At 38.5% G+C, this 22619-nt stretch overlaps 2 protein-coding genes across 2 annotated transcripts in view; one reads left to right on the top strand and one right to left on the bottom strand.

Moving 5' to 3' along the window:
• The window catches only part of LOC139941844 (girdin-like), a 124149-nt gene that overhangs the window by 7380 nt on the left and 94150 nt on the right, over positions 1 to 22619 (top strand). The gene's annotated exons all lie outside the window — the stretch shown is intronic.
• The window catches only part of LOC139941893 (somatostatin receptor type 2-like), a 63072-nt gene that overhangs the window by 20333 nt on the left and 20120 nt on the right, over positions 1 to 22619 (bottom strand). Inside the window, exon 2 of the mRNA XM_071938543.1 lies at positions 800 to 1390. Within this exon, the coding sequence (XP_071794644.1) occupies positions 800 to 1269 (470 nt within the window). The 5' untranslated portion in view covers positions 1270 to 1390. The remainder of the gene's footprint in view (positions 1 to 799; positions 1391 to 22619) is intronic.

Genomic DNA, 22619 nt, shown 5'->3' with positions numbered 1-22619 from the left:
TAGAGTATGATTTGAAACGACTCGTTGCTGTCTATGGGGACTCGGTAAACACCTCATTATTTTGGTGTCAGGCTCTAACCCAGATTTGTGTCAGGGTTCGTTACCTCTCGGTTGTTAAGTTTATACAAGTAATTGAGATCGTAGTGGTGCTTTAAAGGGATTGTATGCGTTTGGTAATTTGAACCCACTGTTTGTTTCAATCCTATATAGGAAGAAACTTTAAATCAATGGTACACTTGCGGGTACAACCATGTGTACTTTTGTGCGAGTGTTGGCTCTGAGAAGAGCCGGTTTGGTCTCGACGTTTCGAACAGTATACTCTGCTGGTCTTCAGGAGAAAAATACAATCATATAGTCGTACACATGCCTATACCATAAAACAAAGTTGTGAACTGGCCCGGAGCTTATTATTTTGTTTTCTTTCGTGGGGGGGGGGGTCAAAATATAGTTTTACCTGTCTCTCGTCGTGGTGTCATTTGAGAGTGTATTGCTGGGTGTAGGTAACACCAAAATGTACCATGTCACGTGCCCGAGTGGGGTACTCCCTGTAATGTTAACCTTGGCGATGGCAAATGTATTACACACATTTACTTTGTTCAGCCCCAAATTAGATAAAATCTACCCAGTCAGTTCCTTCACTCGTCGATTCTGAAGGTGCTTTTGACATACAGTTTTTTTCCTGCAAGGTATGTGGGACTACGTTTGAATTATGAGATCTATTATGAGATCTGTGAAAAAAATGTGAACATTTCAAATATTTGTTGTTGTTTTTTGGATAAGGAATTGGATTTGGTCTTACCTGTCTATCGAGATTGCAACCAGGGTCCAGATACTCGTGAAGACAAAGTAAGGCTGGACGAACCCCAGCGTAGAGCACATGGCAGCATTGAGTAGATTCAGGTCTGCATCAGTGGACATCTCAAGAAGTTTGAGTGGCATGACGAAACTAGTGACCAGGAAATCACTCAGTGCCAGGCTGAGGATATAGAAGTTAGTAGGGGTTCTCATAGTGCGGTGACGGCAGACCACAGCTATGACCATAGCGTTACCAACCAGCCCCACTACCATCACACAGACAGATAGGATGATGATGATGACATACACGCTCTTGAGTTGCGTCAGGTCGTAGTAATGTCCGTCGAAGAACCAGCGACTTGGTGGTGTCTCGGTGGTGTCATTGTAGTCGTAGTTATCACCGGGGGTGGGTGACACCAAACTGTACCCTGCTAGGTCCCTGCTGGGTGGGGGAGTCCCTGAAAAGCTGGCCATAGCGAGGAGCTGAGGTGTGGATTTAGAGGTACCTAATCCTGTGCTAGTGTTCACCACACTGGGCTATCCATGCATCTAAGTCTGATATCTGCTACGAGCTCCACTTAGAAACCAATGCAACCTGTAGAGAGAGAAAATAATTTTTTTAACTGCAATACGTTCAATGCTTTAAAACAAGCTAAATGGAGATGGGTTGAACACACTGCCCGAAGAAGAGATAATAGATGAAAAACAAGAATAATGGACTGGCAACCAAGGACAGGGTAAAGGAAAAGAGTAGACAGAGAAGAAGATGGAGAGATGACATCAGGGTATATGGAGGAACAGCATGGACAATAACTGCAAGAAATAGAAACGAATGGCATTTGCATGAGGAGGGCTATATCTTACACTGGATGAACACAGCCTTAATGATGACGATGGTGATGAAGTTCAACGACTAATCTGGTACTCCCGAACCGCAGTATTTGCACTTTCTAATTGAACCAAACCCAATCAGCAACTCAGAGTGGGTTATCGGCAGAGATGGCCCTCCAAAAACAATTTCCATGATAATCAAGATAAAGATCCTGCTCTAATTGGTGTGATGCTGCTTGGTGCCTTCACTGCCGTGGTGAACTAACCGTTAATAAAAATCAAGAGTTGTAAAATTAAACACCCACACACAAGTCAAAAATACCCATATGAATGTATGAGTTGGTGAGTGAGACAAATTTTGATCGTTGCTAATTTGCATAACTCACATGGTAATTATACGCTCGAAAAAGGTCGAACCCAACATATCTCTTGGGAGTTATTGTGGACGGATTACAATTATACATGAACAGTCTTAAAGGTCACAAATGGTGACCAGGCTCTTGCTTAGAAGTTTTAAATTGAAGTTGTGTTAACATTTCTTCTGTCATCAAGGATCTGATCATGTTATGGCGTCTGCTACATAATGTTTGTGAACTAAACGTTGATAAACATCAACAGTTGTAAAATTAAAAACCCACACACAAATACAAAAAAACACATATGAATGTATGAGATGGTAAGTGATACAAATTTGGATCTGTTGCATAAATCCCAGGGTAAATATGCATGAAAAAGGTCGAGTCAAATATATCTCTTGAGAATAGTTGTGAAGGATTACACTTAGAGCAACAGCAAGGCATGTCACAAAGCATGACCAGGTTCTTGCTAAAGACCAGCCGATTTTCAGCCGCCTGCCACGGCCTGAATTTCGTCCAGCCAGGTTTTGTTTTTGTTTGTTTTTTTCACCGGTAAAATAAAAAGTCTGAGGAGTACTTTTGTGAAAAAGTCCAAATTTTGTTTTCCTCCATGTTTTGTGTGTGTTAGCATTTGTTTATGTCATTATTAGGGATTTGGTCACGTTATGGCGTCTGCTACGTATAACTATGTGCAGTTCAACCCCAATTGGCCCCAAAGCGAATTACAATGTACATGATCCCGTGAGCATCGTGGAACCATCTCAACTCCTTTGGAGTATGCAGCACCGGGAACCAAATGGGTACAAAGATTGTTGATTTGTAAGATGTATTTCTTCTGTTTTGGGTTTTGTATGGGTTTTTTTAACAAACAAAATAATATTCTCTGCACTACACCCCCTTTTTTTTTTTAATACACTCGTTCGTGGATGTAAACTCTGTTGTATCATTCTATACTTCGACTTTAGTTATTTTTCATTTTATTTTATTTTTTATTTTATTTGAGTACATTTTGTATTTGTTTGTCTACTGGTAATTACTGCTTTCACCTGTTACATATATTGTTTGATGTATTTATAAGAGGGCCCCTAATGATTCTGTGATGTGCTGGTTCGGTTAATTTTATTTACATCATTTCTTCACGTTGGTTTATTTTTACAATAAAAATAAAAATGTACAAAGAACAAATTTAAAGCAGAGACACATTCGTTTACAGAACGTCAACGCAAATGAATTTTTAAGGAGCAAAATAATTCAAAGTGTTTACTGTTAAACCCATGCGTCACCACTGAACGGTACTTAACACAATGTGGTACCTTTGACCATCACAAATTACACATAGATAACAAAGAGACATTCACCAAACAATAGCCAGCTGCATATACAGCTTTTCATCTTTTCTTCCACAATTTCTGCCAAATTAGCCGAAAGCAGCGCTCAGAGAATAGGCTGATAAAGGTGCACACGTAAGAACGATTTTCGCTCTAAATGCAAAATTACCCGATCAGATTGCCGGTTCCTACATACTTACTCGGCAAACATAAGATCCCCTAAGGAGCAGCTATTTCAATAACTCACACTGAGTGAGGATATAGTGAGAAAGAAGACGAACAAAATACATCCATGCAATAACTACGAGAAACTGCGCATTTACATCGAAATGGTATTTGTGTTGATAAGCTGTACCCGAAAACAGTGCAACGGTAGCTTGGTAATTCGCTGCTACGCGACAGTTTCAATTTATTGATTGCTCAAGATTTGTCTCAACTTGGATAATTATGCCAAGAAAACATTCCACTGTCCTCCCAAATCCGTTTAGTGTATTTTATTTATTTATTTATTTATTTATTTATTTCAAATAAATTATTTTGACAATAAAACACTGCTCTCTAACTCGGAAACAAAATCCCCTATGGTATTGCTCCAAGAAGCTCGCATTAATAGTCCCAAAGTGTTTCACCGTCCTTTAACTTTGTAAAACCCAATGCCCGAGAGTGGAAGATCACATTTAAAGTTAAGAAACAAGAGCATTGGTTTAGGAGCAGTCACTATAAAACCTACACTCAGCTGCCTGTTTCAGTTACATTTTATGAAAGCCTATAACCCGAGGTCTGTTTTTGCATTTCGAGAAGGCACCGGCCCTAGGATACATAGAACAAAGCGTATTTAATACAGGAAGTTTTCACATCGATCGATCTGAAATGCTAACCGTTTTTTTTTAAAGGTTACGTAAAGTCGAATGGGAGAAGAATGGGAGAAACTAACAGTGGGTTTAAGTTCCCGCTAGATTTTTTTAGATTATGAAAACAAACATCACCGTCTCACATTCGAAATAAGAATTATGTGCGAGGCTTTAGTTCGATTGGAAATAATGAATACAAAAGAAGGCAGGCAGAGGTTGCAGTTTGGGCTGATGTTTACAAAAAGACCCAACGGTGTGCCTTACTTTTGTTTCAATTAGAGCAACAACTTCGCCAATATTTGTAACAGTTCATACACCTTCGTATTATTCAATACCTTCAATTGTTGTACCTTGGCTTGAATCAAAGAGAGCAAGAACACTAGTGGCATCAGTTACTTTAATAAATGCATGCACTTTTCTTGGTTGAGTGGGGCAAGCAAACATGTACCCAAAAGACTGAACAATTGTTTTCAATGCTGTACATTATATTGATTCAGGTGGCTTCTTCTAAATTTACTTTATATTGTGCAGGGTACAACTTTAACGTACAGGAAGACCCTAAGCTTTACTTAAATACCTCCCGATATAGCAAGATATAGCTTGAGTTATCATCATTGGAAATGGACAAAGTCAGCTTGAAAATTATGTATTTTTGATTGAAAATTAGGTAAAAATCTATACTTTTGTAATAATTCAATATAATACCATATATGGTAGTATATAGTAGTATATGGTATTTTTTATATGACATATTATAGTATAACACAGGAAATACTTGTGACCTCTTGAGAGAAAAAAAATGTCTAATTCCACGTTCGAAATTAAAAGTTGGATTTATCTATAAAATAAAATAAAACTATAGGAAAACTATAGTATAATCTATCTTTAATTGGTATGTATCGAATAGTTGTCATATCGCATGAACCAGTGCACTACGCGTGTATTCCTAGTGCACATTCCATTACAACGACTTTTAGAAACCAATCAGTCAACGTTTGGCGCCAAACAAATCTTCAATGAAGGGAAACACGATCGATTACGACCAACATTATCAGTAATCAAGCCAACTCAAATTGTCATTTATTTGTTTCAAGTGGAACTCGTTTAATTTATCGCCAGTAATGACTCCATCAAATTACTCTGCCTCATCAATGAGTCATGTCTTTGGCTCTTTTCTGAAGGGCCGGCTGTATAGTTTGCATTTATGTCCAATATGTGACGGTGTCACTATCAGCTTGAAATCTCTCTCGCATTCTAACTACTTAGGGGTCAAAGTTTACCCCGACCAAAGTCATGTTGTGCTTGACCCATCTATGATTCAGTATGAACCACAATTTATGTCAAGGTGGCATAGAAAAGTGGTAAAATTACGCAGGAGCTGAGTTAAAAATCCTTTGTGTTCTTATCGGCTGAAATAGCAGTCCTATAGACGATGTGACCCACGTTTACATTCAAACCGCCCTCTGTTGAAAAAAACACTTCATACGTCATGTTTCACCGGGCAAAATGACGCGTAGTCATGGTAAGATTGCATACACTTTCTAGCTGGCTGCCAAAATACAAAGGTTTTGCCCGGCGGTATGCGCGCGAATCATGTTATGGTTTTCGAGTGACGTCAGAGGTCACATTGTCTATAGTTCCATGGTTCTATCCCAAAACTATAACACACATGCTACTCCTCCCCAACTGTTTGTTATTATCCCCAAATGAGGTATATGCTAAGTGACGATAGATAGATTTTATATTTTAATATACAACAGCTGTACCACTATTACCCGTATTTTAATCGGATAGGCCTACCTATAGTTCCATGGTTCTATCCCAAAACTATAACACACATGCTATTCCCCCCCCCCCCAACTGTTTGTTATTATCCCCAAAATGAGGTATATGCTATAGGTGACGATAGATAGATTTTACACTGAGATATTTAATACCAAACCGTTGTGTGTATTCCCTCGACAATCAATAGTTTCACCACCGACATGGAGTCTGTCACCATCCATGTCTCTGTCCTCTATTATTGTTCCCGCCCAAACCTATACTGTTTATATTTATCTGTATCTTCAGTGACCACTAACTACAATCATGTATGTCTTTGCATGACTCTAGTATTTCCAATACCAATCTAGACTATTTTGTTGCCACTGTATTCATAAAGCAGCTTGTGGGTTTGTTTAGTGTGAACATGACTATTGGATGGGCAGTGGTCGGTTACCAACTATGTTTACGATAAAGATGTTGGCTAAAGGTTGCTTAAAGGCAGTGGACACTATTGGTAATTGTCAAGGACTAGCCTTCACAGTTGGTGTATCTCAACATATGCATAAAATAACTAACCTGTGAAAATTTGAGCTCAATCGGTCATCAAATTTGCGAGATAATAATGAAAGAAGAAAACACCCTAGTCACACGAAGTTGTGTGCGTTTAGATGGTTGATTTCGAGACCTCAAGTTCTAAACTCGAAAACTACTCCACTTCAGAGGCAGCCGTTTCTCACAATGTTTTATACTGCCAACCTCTCCCCATTACTCTTTACCAAGTGAGGTTTAATGCTAATAATTATTTTTGAGTAATTACCAACAGTGTGTTTTTAGAAAGAGATCAAAACAATATTTGAATCTGAGAAAGACTTAGCGCCTGAAGTCTTTCTTTTGTAGGAATCTGAAACCACACATACTTGTGAAACGAGGGGTGTTTTTCATTGCATTCATTTCTTGCAACTTCGATGACTAATTATGCCCTAATTGACTTGCCCTTTGGGTGCACGGGGCTCCCCATACTCCCCCTACTGCGTATGATGCAATGGAAATAATGTTAAACTAACTTCGAGACTAGGCTCCTGAAAACGAGCAGAGTTTACTGTTCGAATCGTCGAGACCAAACCGGCTCTTTTCAGAGCAAATACTCCCTCAAAAGGGAATTAGTACATGGTTGTTCCCACAAGTTTACAATTCTGTGCAATTTATTCTTATTGCGACTAGACTCATTTGAACGGGTAAAATCTTTCACTTTTGTGATTTCTCAAAATGAAGTTTCATTGTGTTTAAAACTGCTCTCGACGTTTGAGCACTTAAGGACTCTAGTAGAAGCGCACAGTCTTAGCCATTGTGACCAGTCTAGACGAAGGAAGAAAGAAGCGAAGAAAACGGTTTCTCCTTCGGGAAGAAACCGCAGTCAGGAGGAGAAAAAAACCGAGGTTACTCTTTGAATTCTGATGTTGAATATAATCAAATCCACTTAAGGCCTTTCTTTGTAGTAAACACCAAATTAAAGAGAAATTGCTCGTCGTGGGAGTTTTAGCATATAATGACAAATTGACAAATCGGGCACTATCTCCGTTTGGTTCTATTATCGTCAGATTTGATCAAGTGCATGGAAGCATGTCACAAGTAATCGAGGTTAATGCATCTGAATAGTGTCTGTTCTTGATAAAACAATTGTACACAGTGAAGAAGCCACTTAAACTGAAATCTGGTTAAATTGTTTTAATTTTCCTTTGGGGTTTCAAAATAGGCTCTCGATATAAATTAACCAACCTTACCTATTACATATTTCATTATCGTTATCATTATTGATTAATCATTATTCATTGAGACTAATACGCATGAGGTTAATATATATCAAATGCACTCAACTCAATTTCCACATCCATAACGCGATGTCAAAATTACTCTGGTTCAAAAATTTTCATCGATTGGTCAACAATGGATATCAAACTAGGACAAGACAGGAACTAGATCTGCCCCCGCCATACACCGTTACATATCAATACACCAGTCTGCAAAATGACCCCTTAGCAACTGCACAAACATTGCATAAAAACCATCAGGCGACTTACTGTGTGCAAAAATTGATCATCAGAATAGATAGGGTTACAACGTCACTATGGTCGGCATATATCAACATCAAAGATTTTGTTTTGAAATCAACTACAGTTTGGATACTCGTTGTTTGACATAAAGAACCATTTGTAAATCATTATTCATACATTGAATATAAGTATTCTTACTTTACAGTCAAAGTAACGCAATTTACAATATTGTTAAATCCTTTCACCTGGTGAACCTGTAAAGTTTTAGACCTATACAAGCAATCAATTATTTTGCAATTTCTAAATGTATATATTCAATGATATAATCATAGTTTGAAATCGCTTCACCTTTCGGAACAAGACACACATTCAACAGGGACATGCGAATAATTTCTACAGAAAAAGTATTTGCGTTTTCCGTTTAAAAAACTATGTAGGCGCCTAGCCTTTACAATTAAAGCATGCCCGGTATGAACACAATTCATTCGGAGAAATACTGTTTCCTCCAGCAGAGAACCTAATTAGATTTATTTATATTTCCTTGGAATAGGAATCGTGTCAGTTTTATATTCCTTTTTCTGGAAAACATCCTGTTTAAGTTTGACAACATTCTGGGTCAAAGACAAATGATATTGTGTATGGGTTCCAAGGAATCAAAAGCAACCGTCACCAGTTCCCAACCTTAACTTTAAAAAATAGTTTTCCAATAATAAAATTCCTTTATCAAGATGAAGGCCGGTCAGTCTAAATTAGTTTTTAATAAACAAGTGATAATCAAATCGGTATTACAAGAGAAGACTGAACTCATCACCAACATATTTTCTTCCTCTTGGTCTTGCCCTGAGGGAGCGGACGCTAGCTGACCATGGCCCGGCAGGTCGCGACGGTTGACGGCCGGGCTACGCGGCTCTCTCTCCTCGGTCAATGATCCAGCGCCGTTTGACTGCAGCGTGCGTAAATTACTCCATACGGTAGTGTTTGACCGGTGATTGCTAAATGACAATTAATGGCGATTGATGTTGATGTGTACGTACTTATACTCTTCACATGCTCTCTCGAGTCCGTAATTTTATTACGTATCTCCCTTTCTCACGTTATCGGACTAATTTACTGAGCTTTCGCTGTAATCTACATTCTGTATACAAAATAGGATTTGAATCGCGAAAGTTTACTTTAAAAAACGTTTAGTCTATCATACGCAGCTCAGTGTAACGATTTCATTGAGATTGCGATGAGGTTCAATGCGATTGATGTGCCATCCCCGTATCTACATCTAGCCCAATTTCTTTACCTAAAAATAACATGTGGTTCATTGTAACCCAGATCATGTACCTACATGTAGCCCTATACATAAATAGGCAGCCTCTCTGTATCTAGATGTAGCCCAAACCATGTACCTAAGTGTAGGCTCTATCTCATTGTATCTGTACGTAGCCCGGACTTTTAATGTGCATTTTCTCTGTACCTAAATGTAGCCCAAACACTGTATCTAATGTAGCCACTATCTCATCCCAACATTGTTACCCGGACCTCTCTTTATATAGGTTTATTCAAAGAAAGCTCTCATAACTCGTAAACAGCAGATGTTTTATCCACGTTTATTTAATTATGTATTTATAAATACTTTATATTTATTGATTTTTCCAGTGAAGTCTTGTTGGTAATGAGTGCGACTACTATGTAAACTATGTACCCTTGAGCCCCTTTCACACGAGAGCAATTTAGCAAGGGTCCCTTGCTAAATTGTAGCATGGTTGTAAGATTTTACAAAATGCCCTCGTGTAAGCCTCAACATCTAGTTGAAACGTTATTGGTTATTATGTGGGTTTGGAACAGGGTTAAACCAGGGGGTGTGGTTGGGGTGGCTTGAGCTTCGTCTGCCTGTTTAACGTTCCAGTACAAACAATCACACGCGAAGCCTTAGCCAGAGCCCAAAGCCGTGTCGTAAAGGGCAGATGTTGATCTTGGCCTTGTCAGTGCTACCATCGAGGTTGAAATAATTGATCTCACTGATGCTTTGGTGACTGATGGACACTTTGCTTCGGGCATTTAATTTCGTGATGCTCTTCTCATACTATATTAAATCATCCCTTCCAAAGTGATAAGCTATCATTGAAAGGTGGTATGGTCAAAGCGTAATGCAATCTGTTAGATCCCTTTATCAGATTGTTATGTATTTTGTGTGTGTGTGTGCGTTTACGCTACCACAAGAGGTGGACCCGAGAGAACAAGAGAAGTCCACGTATGGACTTGAAACACCATGTGGACCTAGTACACATCCACACAGTGTTGAATAATAGGACATGTTATGGACAGTGAAAGAAATTTTCGCAACCAGGGTTTATATGGGGTGATGACGTCACGTGAATTGGGTCAATACAATGGAGATTATTGGCTGTATTCGTCAATGTCACGGTTGTAATGCATACTGGTGTAGAAATTGGACATTTTACGTCCTATATCATAATCACACGTTAAAAGGAAAAGAGTTCTGATGAAAGAAGCTCTGCTCATTTTTGTGTAATACCAGAGCAAGACACTTCTGGTCTGACTGGGAGTATAATTGCAGCTTGTGGACAGGTCTTTTCTTCGTTTTCCTTAATTGTCATCCAGCCAGCAACCTTCAAGGTCGCCACCTGAATGAGTTGCTTGCTAATCGACAGACTCTGTAGGAGAGTCTGTACATTAGATCATATTATTTCTCATAAGAGGTCTGATAAGTGATCACTTCGATTAAAGTATTAGGAACATATCCTCTTGGAACTACTTAGTGTTGTCAGTTTTAGTTGGTTGTGGCATGGTCGTGTCGAATGTAGATCACTTTCTGGTTATCCGTTTGAACGATGAGATATTTGATGAATACTTTTTAATAAAATGGCAACAAGGCACAGTTTAATTGATCTTAAATTTGCATTGGGGATAAAGAATATTAATTTTTGGTTTTTACCCATATACACCGATGTATGTAGCACTGTATACTCAAAACTTTCCCGAGTCCTCCCTGTGAAAAACATCACAGGCATTTTACTCGGGTGGGATTCGAACCCACGACCTTTGCAATTCTAGAGCAGGGTGTCATACCAACTAGACCACCGAGATTGAAGGCACAGTTTCATAGACCTGATTAAGAACAGCAAGTATCCATAACCACACCACACATTATGGGATGAAGATGCAAGATAATACCAAGATTCCTGGAGCATCCCTTTGGCAGGATAAAATGTGCACGTTATAAATGTTGTTACTATTATTGTTCAAATTGAGAAGGCTTTGACATTGTGCATGGTAAAAGTACCATTTTGTGATATTTACAAGATATGAGAACAATCGCTGATGAGTTATGTTGGTTTTTAGTGAACTAACGTTAAACAACTCAACGTTTCGTTCGGATTGGTCAGTCTGTCTTCAGCAGAAAGCCATAAATTTTTCAATAAACATGACCCAAAACTCATTTTTCACCCAATAAATGTTCTCATGTTTCCAAAAAATCCAACAACAAGTTGAAAGAATGTTGTCTCCTGTACATTTTTGTACCAGTCATAAGATGGCCGAATTCCAAACTGCAACATTTCTCAATACAATACATTCCACTGCCAAATTGATCAAGACGATTTCAAGACGGGCAGTCTCAAAAATTACAATTTAATGTAGCATGATACATTGAACTATATTGACCCCATCTTTCTTTTATAAGCAATGAGTCGTTTGTCTGCTTAAAGGGAATGTATACGTTTTGTAATAACTCTTAAAATTTATGCCAATGAAATAAAAATTGTTAGAAGCCCCCAACAGCTTTTTGACAGATAACACATTTTGAGAAACATTTCACTTCAAAGTTACGTGGTTATGACAAACATATCAGCTTTTATGACCCCAAGTTTGGGTATGAGACGTTTAAATGTCACTAACACTTCTCAGATTGTGTATTCCTATTATGGATTATTCTTCCTGCATGGACATTAAATTTTCATTCACTCTTGGTTTTCGGCGATACTTCAAAAACGCGAAATGAAATATTCGCATAGTAGTTTTATTGTATATAATCTACATTTTATAAGGATTATAACAATCGAACGATTCTAAATATCAAAGGTTAACTTACTTTGCATTTAACAATTGAACAATAATCCAGTAAGTAATTGCTCTCCGCATGACTTCACTCTCTAATGGTCACCTTTGAATTGGTTTGAAAATGGTTATTGGTTGCCCTCATCCCCTGGGAGCCATAAATCTACGTGTAATGTTAGAGGAATTCAAACATTGCTCATTAAAGGCAAAGTATACCTTTAGTTTTTGAAACAGTTAGATTGTTTTAAATCTATGCATAATGTTTTGATGTACTTTTCGGCGTGCTTGGCCGCCAGTGCAGTAAATAATAAACCAGATATAAATGTAGATGTACACAATACAGCTTCGAGACTCTGCTAGGGTCGAAACATCAGGCCATTAACGTTTTGTATTATACCAGATCATTTTGTTGGTAAGTTGTTTGAAACATAGTCTATTTGTATACAATGAAATTAACACTTGGTTGAGTGTTTGAAATTCGGAGCGAATTATGTCCACGCAGGAAGAATATCTCCAATAGGAATACACAATGTGAGAAGCGTTTTACAGTAACGCTTTTCAGATTAAAATTGTTGGTGCATAACAAACTATTTTCTTTTTACATATCAACATTACTTTAAAGTGAAATGTTTCTCAAAATGCTCTTTTAATATCAAACGCTGTTGTATGCTTTTAACCACAAGTTTGTTTTGTCATTCGTTTTTAGAGTGATTTCAAAACGAAATCCATCCCCTTTAAACACTAAATCCCTATGAGGACGGAGGAGTTAACCGTGGGAGATGCGTTCCCATGGTTTCGCAAGGACGTTTCTAATTCACGGGATAAGAGCGCAAAGTTGTCCTCCTATACGTACAGCTGGCTTGCTCGGGCTAGAGTTAAAGTCGAACAGTTTAATATCCCTCTAAAATTTAGAGACTTCAGCCGCTTGCTGTAACAAAACCGCGAACAACGGAATTGTTCGGAATTCCATCAAAATCCACTGCCAGACACGGCCTCATAGCCATAGTAATGTGTTAACCCATTTTACATGACGTCATCACCCATAGTAAATTTTTCCTGTTCCATTTTGGAAGTAATTTCCATTGTGCTACTCCCTAAATGCAAAAGAGTGAAAAGGCACTCTTTGAAGAGCCATCTATGGGACAACTCTTGCTCGGAGTGATTTTAGTGATTTTTCACTCTGTCCTGGAGTGAAACCCCATCAAAAAGAGTGAAATAACCACCACTCTTTTTAAAGAGCCAATAATTCTGAGGGACAACTCGAAATGTAAATGATGCGAACCATTTAGAACAATAATAAAGCACTCTTCAGTAATTTTGTATTTTGGACTTGAAGCATTGATCAATGATCAATGTCTTTGTAATATCTTTGGAACCGCAGACTTGTTCAGTATTTTCATTTTGGGTATTCGTGAAGCTAGGAGTCCCACTGGGGGTGTCCCGTAGTGGGTGAAGATCCCCATCACTCCCCCCAGTCCAATGTCAACGATGGGATGCGGCTCGGCGCTTAAACTAACACCCTCCTCTACTGGAATTCCTTACATCCCTGTATAGGCCTATACCATTCCCCATGGGTCCCTTCAATCAGTCACACATTGTTTGCAAACCAATCATTCCTACACTGCCAGACACATCGTCCGTCTCCCTACAGGCCAAAATGCCCAGGGCCCAATTTCATAGAGCTGCTAAGCACAAAGATTTGCTTAGCATGAAATATCTTCCTTGATAAAAACAGGATTACCAACCAAATTTCCTTGTGATGTTTAAGCTAAGCAAACAGCAGCTGAATACCAGTTACGCAATAAATGGAAATTTGATTGGTAACTCTGTTTTTATAAAGAAAGAAATTTCATGCTTAGCTCTATGAAATTTGGCCCTGGTGCTGTCTTTAGCTCTGAAGCTACCATCGATGTCTGGGAAAATAATGTTAAAGTCAGCTCTATAACACATTATTGGCGTAAGTATGCCCGTTTTATCAGCAAGATGATTTAGTATGCCCGATATATCCGCAAGAGGTGACACCTGCAGTCACCGACCATCGTTGAAAAGTACCGTTTATGCACCGTTATAAAAACACCTTTAATAGTGCGCCACAACGAGCCACTTGTGACTTCATGTTTTCATTCGCCTTCAAAATGACTCTCAGATACAGTGGTATAGAGAAACTGTTGATGAAATTGAACCAGGGAATGATGATGCATTTTTTTTGTAAGATAGTTCTCCAGTGGTCTTCGTATGAAAGTGGCGTTTGTGTGTAGATTTGTGCGAAGTGTTTCTTGTCAGGGCAGCGACCGGAACATACACTTGACTTCTTCTGTAAAAGTATCTCTTTCAAAGAGTGCATGCATCATGCTCCTTACAAAATTGTAAATTTAAACAACTACTAGTATTCCTGACGGGTGGTGATCTATTTGCATGTATCACCGTAAATGTACGTGTAGTCGTTCTGTCCGTCCAAAGCTAGTTCAAAACGTGTCAGTTATAGTGGAAGTGTCAGTGCCAAGACTTCCTAGTTGAGGAATTGTTACGTCTCGAAGCCATCCAGATGGTAGCAGAGTTTGGCTCAATGCCTTCCGAGCTGTGATGTTCTCGTTGGATTAACTTTCAGTCTATTAACCAAGCAACGGACAGCCATCTTGCTATGGCAATCAATCGTGAAAAAAAGCTCATGGATAATGTCTCCAGACCACAAACGTTTGTCTATAATAAGTGAGAAGCTGTTGTGCAATACTCATAAAAGGATTGTCTCTTCTTCTTATACTGGCGTCTGGCATACGCATTCCGAATTCCAGTAGACGTTTAATTCATCATTGCACTGGCAGTGTTAATCGAATCTGACAATATTTACCCGAGTTGACCTGAGCGGCCTTGTATTTTATCATACAGTGCTAAATCGATTCCACATTCAGTATATATATACACATGGATGGCATTTTGTGGCATACATTCGTTATTGTTGTTATATGACTGAAAATGTGAATATGATTTATTACTTTTTAGTGGTATTACAATATGTTTTTGAGTTTTAAGACTTTCTGTTATTGGTTTGTTAATAGTTTCAACATAATAGGTTGGTAAATACCATCATCTTATCTGAAGTCCTCAAGCCTTTATATAACTCCAGTCGAGCTTGTCTTCGTGCAGCAACTCTTCTGACTTAATCATGTTGAATTATTCAAATTGTGTGTTTCGTTTTGTTTTGTTTTTGAATCGTGTGCTATTCTATAAATGTTGAACCGGTGACTGAAATGCACCTATGCCTCCCTGATGGATTGGTATCAACCGATGCTGCGTATCAATGGCGTATTCCTATGGTATGTTGCGTTTGGTTTTGATTTGGGGTTTTTTGAATGATATTCATACAAATTGTGAATCGGTAACTGAGATGCACCCATGGCTCACTGACGGATTGGTATAGCTATATCCCATGCTGTCAAACTCGCTATTGACCACCAACCTCTCCACAAAATTACACAAAGTTTCATTAACTTTAATTTAATCCGATTAATATAATAACTTCCATCTACTAAATCCATTTTTATTATACATTGCGTATATGTATTTATAAATGCAAGTGATTTCAAACCGCACATGACGTCGTCCCATTAAAGGAACACGTTGCCTTGGATCGGACGAGTTGGTCTATAAAAAGCGTTTGTAACCGTTTTTTATAAAATGCATATGGTTGGAAAGATGTTTTAAAAGTAGATTACAATGATCCACACAAGTTTGCTTCGAAATTGCGTGGTTTTCCTTTTACTGTGCGAACAAACACGTTCGGCCATTTATGGGAGTCAAAAATTTGACTCCCATAATTGGCCGACAGTGTTAGTCGACGACGTAAAAGGAAAACCGTGCAATTTCGAGGCATGTTTGTGTGGATCATTGTTTTCTACTTTAACAACATCTTTCTACCCATATGCATTTTATTAAAAACGGTTTCAAACGCTTTTCAAAGACCAACTCGACCGATCCAAGGCAACGTGTTCCTTTAAGCCACGCTACCACATCCAACGTCATATAGACTGATTTAATAGGCTGAGTTCATTTGAAAAATTGATTGCGGCGCCACGAGGGGGCAGAAAAGTCTCTCCCTATGTTTGAATTTTGGCGAGTCCTTCCCAGCACCGAGGGGAGTCTCAGTCCACTTGGTAAATAAGACTAGATTAATAGGTAACCAATAGTGGTCCTAGAACTGCGTTGATGCCATGTCTGTCCACACACTGTTTCAACGTGTGTCTGTCCACATACTGTACCAACACGTAACGTCACAGCGGCTAGCCAGCTTGGACACAACTCTCTCATCTAAAATTATAATTTCTCTTGTGACTTATCGTGTATTTTAGACACTAACAAAACAGAAAAACACACTCTCTATTTCACAAACAGGCTACAATCACACGTGTTTTTAAAGTCTCCCTGTCCTATTATTTTAAATGCTTTAGGGGGTAAATTCGTGGAGATTAGTTTATTTTAGTTTTATTTAATTGATTTTTCTAGTATTCACAGAAAAATTGTCCAACAGCTGTGTAGATAAAAGGGTCACTTAATACTGATAAAACATATAGTAGTTACATGTAAAAATACAAACTAGGGCCATTAACTAATGAGTAAAAATTCACAATGATGTTTCATCAACAAAAACTAATAAATTTATGCACGTATACAACGAAGCGTTTTGCGTAAATACTATGTGCAGGACGCGGGAGTTTATCAAATGTTCACGGTTGGTTAGTGAACCACTTGCTGCTTTACACAAAATGAGAATATTAAACTGACGTGGACTAGATCCAAAACCAAGGAAACCCGAAAACATAGCAGCAAAGTTTAGCGTGGTTGTATAGTGAACAACCTCTTAAATTACCTTTCAAACACATGGTTTGTTTCGAGGAAACATCCATGAGTTTGACTGCCATTTTGCAAGACAGTTCGGAGACAATTGTAATAGCAGGCAGTGGGTGGGTTGGCATGAATGCACTCGCAACAAATCAATGTTTGTACCATGGTATCAATCAATGGTTCGGGATCAATTTATGTCAACGAGTGAAACTGTAATAAAACCACACATCTGGAATGGCATCTTGATCAAATATGAGTAATAATTACAACCAAGTTTGATTTGAAGTGTGTTGACAGACACCCATTACCAATGTATACCTGGACCCAATTTCATAGAACTGCTGATAAGCAGAAAATATTGCTTAACTATTGTCATCTGGAGAAATGAGCAGGTTACCAGTCACAAATTGTACACGTGTCATGGTAGTTTGGTTGGTAACCCTATTCTGGTAAGCAATATGTTGTTGTCCCTAGCTACATTTTTATGCTTTAGCAACTCCAACAAAACTGTGTTTATCAAAATAAGGTTACAAACCAATACACCATGCTACAGTGTACAAGTTGTGACCGTTATCCAGCTTATTGTTGCTTAGCTAAATTTAAACATTTGTTTCTGCTTCAAAGCAGCTTTACGAAATTTGACCTTGGGCCCAACTACGTAATCTGCATATTAGCACAAAAAGTAAGCTAAGCGCAAAAACAATTCTTTATTCTAAAAATAAGCATGACAGCCATCGTACTATGTCGCATGTACCACCTGGTGCTCTGCTTTACTGATCAGCAGGAACTTGTTAAGCATTTTGTTTGCCAAGCAGCTCTAAAGACACTTGGCCCTCGTTATATTTTGTTTGGAAATCAGTACTATAAAAATTAACCAACCTTTTCAAAAAATGTGTTGCAAGTCTTTGCCATGATGTTATATTGAATACCTATAAGTAATAGGACACACAAACACTTCCAGACCACTGGTTCCGGCTCGTCATGGTTACCGTTGAATTGTTGTCCTTCAGTCAGTCAGTTGCTATGGCGATGATACACAAGCTATATTTGTGGTTAGCAACGGAGTCATTATATATGATTTAAATTAATGAGCAGAAAACATGAATGCATCAAGCTGGAAAGAAATTGCTGGCTACTCTAATCGCGTTTGTGATAAAAAAAAACCAATGTTATACCTATGAAATAATTGTTATCTTCTAAAAAAAGAAAGAAATTGGCAAAGAATCTGAAAGCCAGCTTTCTTAAGAAACATTATCAATTTGGTACGAAAAAAACTCGTCTAAGATCACTGACAAAACTTACACGGTCTAATGGTAATGATGATGGTAGAAAACATTTATACTTGAAATATTTCTGTCTGGTATGTCATATTTGATGAGAAATAAATAATCTAATTTCGCGTTTGGAAATAATCGCTCAGTGAGCGTTTTATCATTTTGTTTGAATTGATTTCATGCGGAATGTGTTTGTTTTCCACAATTTTTTCGTAACCCAGATGGCCGATCGATCACAAACTTCTACAGTTTATTCATAATGATGGATTACATAAAGTGCTTACACTGCCAGCAACATTTTGTTAGCAAAAAAAACAATTCTGTAATGTTCCTTAAGATATATCCCGCATGGGATGTTTTCAACCACGACAAAAGTATGCTCCAATCTGATTAATGGCTTACAATGCACGAAGAGAGACGCACGCATAAAACAAACACTAGATATGTTGTTAAATTTTAACCGTTAGACACAGAGTGGGCCCTTCATAACCCGAGATAATGTACTATTTCGAGCACAATGTGGAATCTTCTTTTTGTATCAAGTGACAGTATTGCACTTTCGGCTGCTGGCTTTTAAGGCTGACCGGGGGAGCGGTGGCAGATAGTAGTGACAGCCGTGGACAGAAGAATCTTAAGATGGAGGAAAAACTCTCTGTCTCTCTCTAGTCGACCGAGGTCGGAATCATGTTGAGGCTAGCCCATCCCTTTCTATCTCTCATTAGATTGGGAAGGTAGGCTGGAAGCACCCCGATGCCTTTAATGACAAGTGCCTTTAAAGATCTGGACACTATTGGTAATTGTCAAAGACCAGTCTTCTCACTTGGTGTATATCAACATATGCATAAATTAACACACCTGCGAAAATTTGAGCTCGATTGGTCGTCGGAGTTGCGAGATAACTATTAAAGAAAAAACACCTTTGTCACAACGAGATTGTGTGCTTTTAGATGCTTGATTTCGAGACCTCAAATTCTAAACTTGAGGTCTCGAAATCCAATTCGTGGAAAATTACTTCTTTCTCGAAAACTACGTCACTTCAGAGGGAGCCGTTTCTCACAATGTTTTATACTATCAATTTCTCCCCATTACTCGTTACCAAGAAAGGTTTTATGCTGATAATTATTTTGAGTAATTACCAATAATGTCAAGTGCCTTTAACAGATGAGCCAGTTACACATTGGCGATAAGTTAAACATCAAACGCATCCGTGTTAAGACGCGCAATACTCATTCGAGAAACAGGTGCAAGTCTTAAATAATAGAAATATCTCTTCAATAATTTCTCGTCAAACGTGCTCTTACACTTGTCTAGTGTATTAACTGGCTAGAAAACGCCTATCCTGAACAGGTATATTTCAAACAGAAACACACGAGAGGTACATTCCTATAATATACACTAGAAATCTATCATGGGGAACAAATAGAATGCTCATGGGTTTTTGCTTAGAACGTTTTTCAGTGTTTCAAAATATTTTTAGACTTAGTTTAATAGTGGCTTGACATTTCGACTATATAGCAGCTCGAGCCTTTCTCGAAAGCTTAGGGGCAACAAAACAGACATTAAAAGGCATACTGATGTGACAATGTTGTATACTTTTAATTTTAAAGTTCAAGACGTTTCTGGAAAAGTATTTTTGTTTTCGTACAATTTTTGTGTGAGCTCAGCATACACTCGCGTGCAAAAATTCGTTGGTATACTCAGGTCAAAGGTTAACATTCAATGCAGCAGCAGATGTTTCAGTGAAGCTGCGACAAGATGACACCTTTAAGTTCTTTAATATTCATTAGTCAAACTGATGACGTCACACTTTCGTGAAGAAGAGTGTGATCAATCAATAACAGTGGATATACTGTGAAACAACACGGAATTTGTTCAATTTAAAGACTCCAAGGTGGGCTATGTTTTCTGTACGTTTTCATTTATAAGACTTGATGGGCCACCGTCAATGTAGACCTTGACATAGCAGATGGGATTTTTTGTACCGCTTTTAAATTCTACCGTGCCCAAATAGACCTTTATCATGCTGCCTAAATCTTGGTCATGTACCTCGTATCGAATAGCAATAATGAATGCTTATAACCATTTTGCAAATAGGAACCAGTTTATTTTGTTCTTTCAGCCTCGGTTTGGTAACACCGTAACATTATATATGATTTGAGGCATTGCATGGTGAGGTATCAATACATATTTGGTTTGCGGTAACACCATGTGTGTATCTACTTGCCAGGTAGAGTTTGTTCTTGGAGAATTGTCTTGCTTTATTTCTATTACCGTGGAGTCGATTGTTCGGGAGATGTAACATTGATATCAATGGGATAAATTATAGATGGCTGCACCATGACAAAGGTCTATGGTGTGGCAGAGGGTACTCCAATGTTCCCATACCTTAACACACCCATTATATCTCTATGGAGGCATCTAATGTTGTTTCCTTTTTTCTGTGTCCCTGTAGTTAAAAACCTCCCGTGGGCCTTATACACAAAATAGGAGGGGGGCGCCACGCAACTTATCGATCGAGCACCGTCTTAAATTGCAAGTACTGCAAGTAATGTACTTACACACTGCATGCAATGGGATACTGCAGGACTCAAATGTACACAAAACTCTGCAAGTTTGCGTGTTCTGATTGAATTTGTTCACTGTCATCTCCGAAGAAACAAATAATTTCATCATACCCTGCCCCCGCTTCGCGGAACCTTTCAATGCAACTTTATCACGATTGTGATGAACAGACCAGGGAAGCGCCCACACACATCTCAACCTATGACTTTATGCCCTACACATTTATCACTAATGATCAATTGGTGCTCGATCAACGGCAAGGTGTACTATGGTGTACCCCCCCCCCCCCACGACTCCCACCCGGCCCAACCCACCCTGTGATGAACAAACCAGGGAAACACCCACATACATCTCGACCTCTGACATTCTTTCCTAAACAATATTCACTGCCCAAATGATTCATTCATTCATTCAAACTGATATTTATTTCCATACTTCATGAAAACAGAGTACAAACAATGTTTTTAAGGAATAACCAATAAACAAAGCTATTTAATGAGGGTGAGAAAAAATAAATACATAGAGTATGGGGGCATCATCTGGAAGCCGAGGCTTATGTAGGGATGCCTGGGGACAGACAATAAACGGGGACAAGAACGAACGGACTGACAAAACGAACAAAGACAGACATGATGAAGACAACAATGATGAGAACACTAATTGCACAATAATAATAACAATGATAATAATAATAATAATACTACCAATAATAACAATAAGAATAAGAAATCGAGAAATAATAAAAAAGCGTTTGCTGACGACTTAGGCAAAAGTAAAATGAGAGCGAGAAGGCAAACTATGTCAAATACTGGGAGAGGAGAGCTCTTTTATAGGCGCGTTTAAATCGACCCACAGATGATTGTGATCTAATCGAATGATCAATTGATGATATATGTTGTACCAGATACCCCCCCCCCCCCCCGTGTACCAGATACCCCCCCTCCCCTAACCCCATCCCGATCCCCAAACCCAATCCCAAACTCCAACCCCTCAAATCGTGTCTTCATCCTCCCACCCCGCCCAAACATCCAATCTCTCCTTTCGTGTCTTCATTGGGTTCTGGGAATTTCAGGGAATTTTTGAGAAGGATTTCTAGGGGGACGTCTTGAGGAAAACAGTGTGCTAAAGTATGAGAGCACGGGGGCACCTGACACACATCAGGCATGGTACATATTGACCAAGCGTTCTTGCAAAATGCTTTACAAAATTGTGCAAAGCGTCAGAAAGATTAAAGGTTAGGGTAAAGTCAGGCTGCCTGACAACATAAAATTTATGTTCGGATCTGAGGTACAGAATACATATCTATTCACCCATGCATTAAATACGAGGGTTCATTTTGGAAGTGAAAACAATATTTCTCCCCATCTTTCGCGGTAAAAAAAATCCGAAATTGATGCCTGGCGACATTTTTGCATGCAAGACCACGTTTTACAAACAATTTGCGAGTCAGCTGCATGGGGAAATTGCTGAGTTATAGAAGTGGCGGGAAATAAAAGCACCTGATGGCTTTTCGTACTTGGAGAGGGAAGACTCTGACAAAAATATTTTGAATAAAACTGTGACGGATCTATAATGTACAGAGAAAGGGAATATCATACATAATGTTCGTTTCCCTGTTGCATGAAAATGAATGTTAAAGGGATTGCTTGCGTGTGGTTATTGGAACACACTGTTTCAATCCTATATACTAATTTTGAGACCATACAACTAAACATTTAAAGACACTGGACACTATTGGTAATTGTCAAAGACCAGTCTTCTCACTTGGTGTATCTCAACATATGCATAAAATAACAAACCTGTGCAAATTTGAGCTCAATCGGTCGTCGAAGTTGCGAGATAATTAAGATGGTTAAATATGTGACATCATTATTGCATATTTCATGAGTGTTTTGCTTGT

The sequence above is a fragment of the Asterias amurensis genome, chromosome 1 (assembly GCF_032118995.1).
Source record: "Asterias amurensis chromosome 1, ASM3211899v1".
Classification (NCBI taxonomy): Eukaryota; Metazoa; Echinodermata; class Asteroidea; order Forcipulatida; family Asteriidae; genus Asterias; species Asterias amurensis.
Note: the sequence above shows the minus strand (reverse complement) of the source record. Positions and strands in the feature narration are given on the sequence as shown.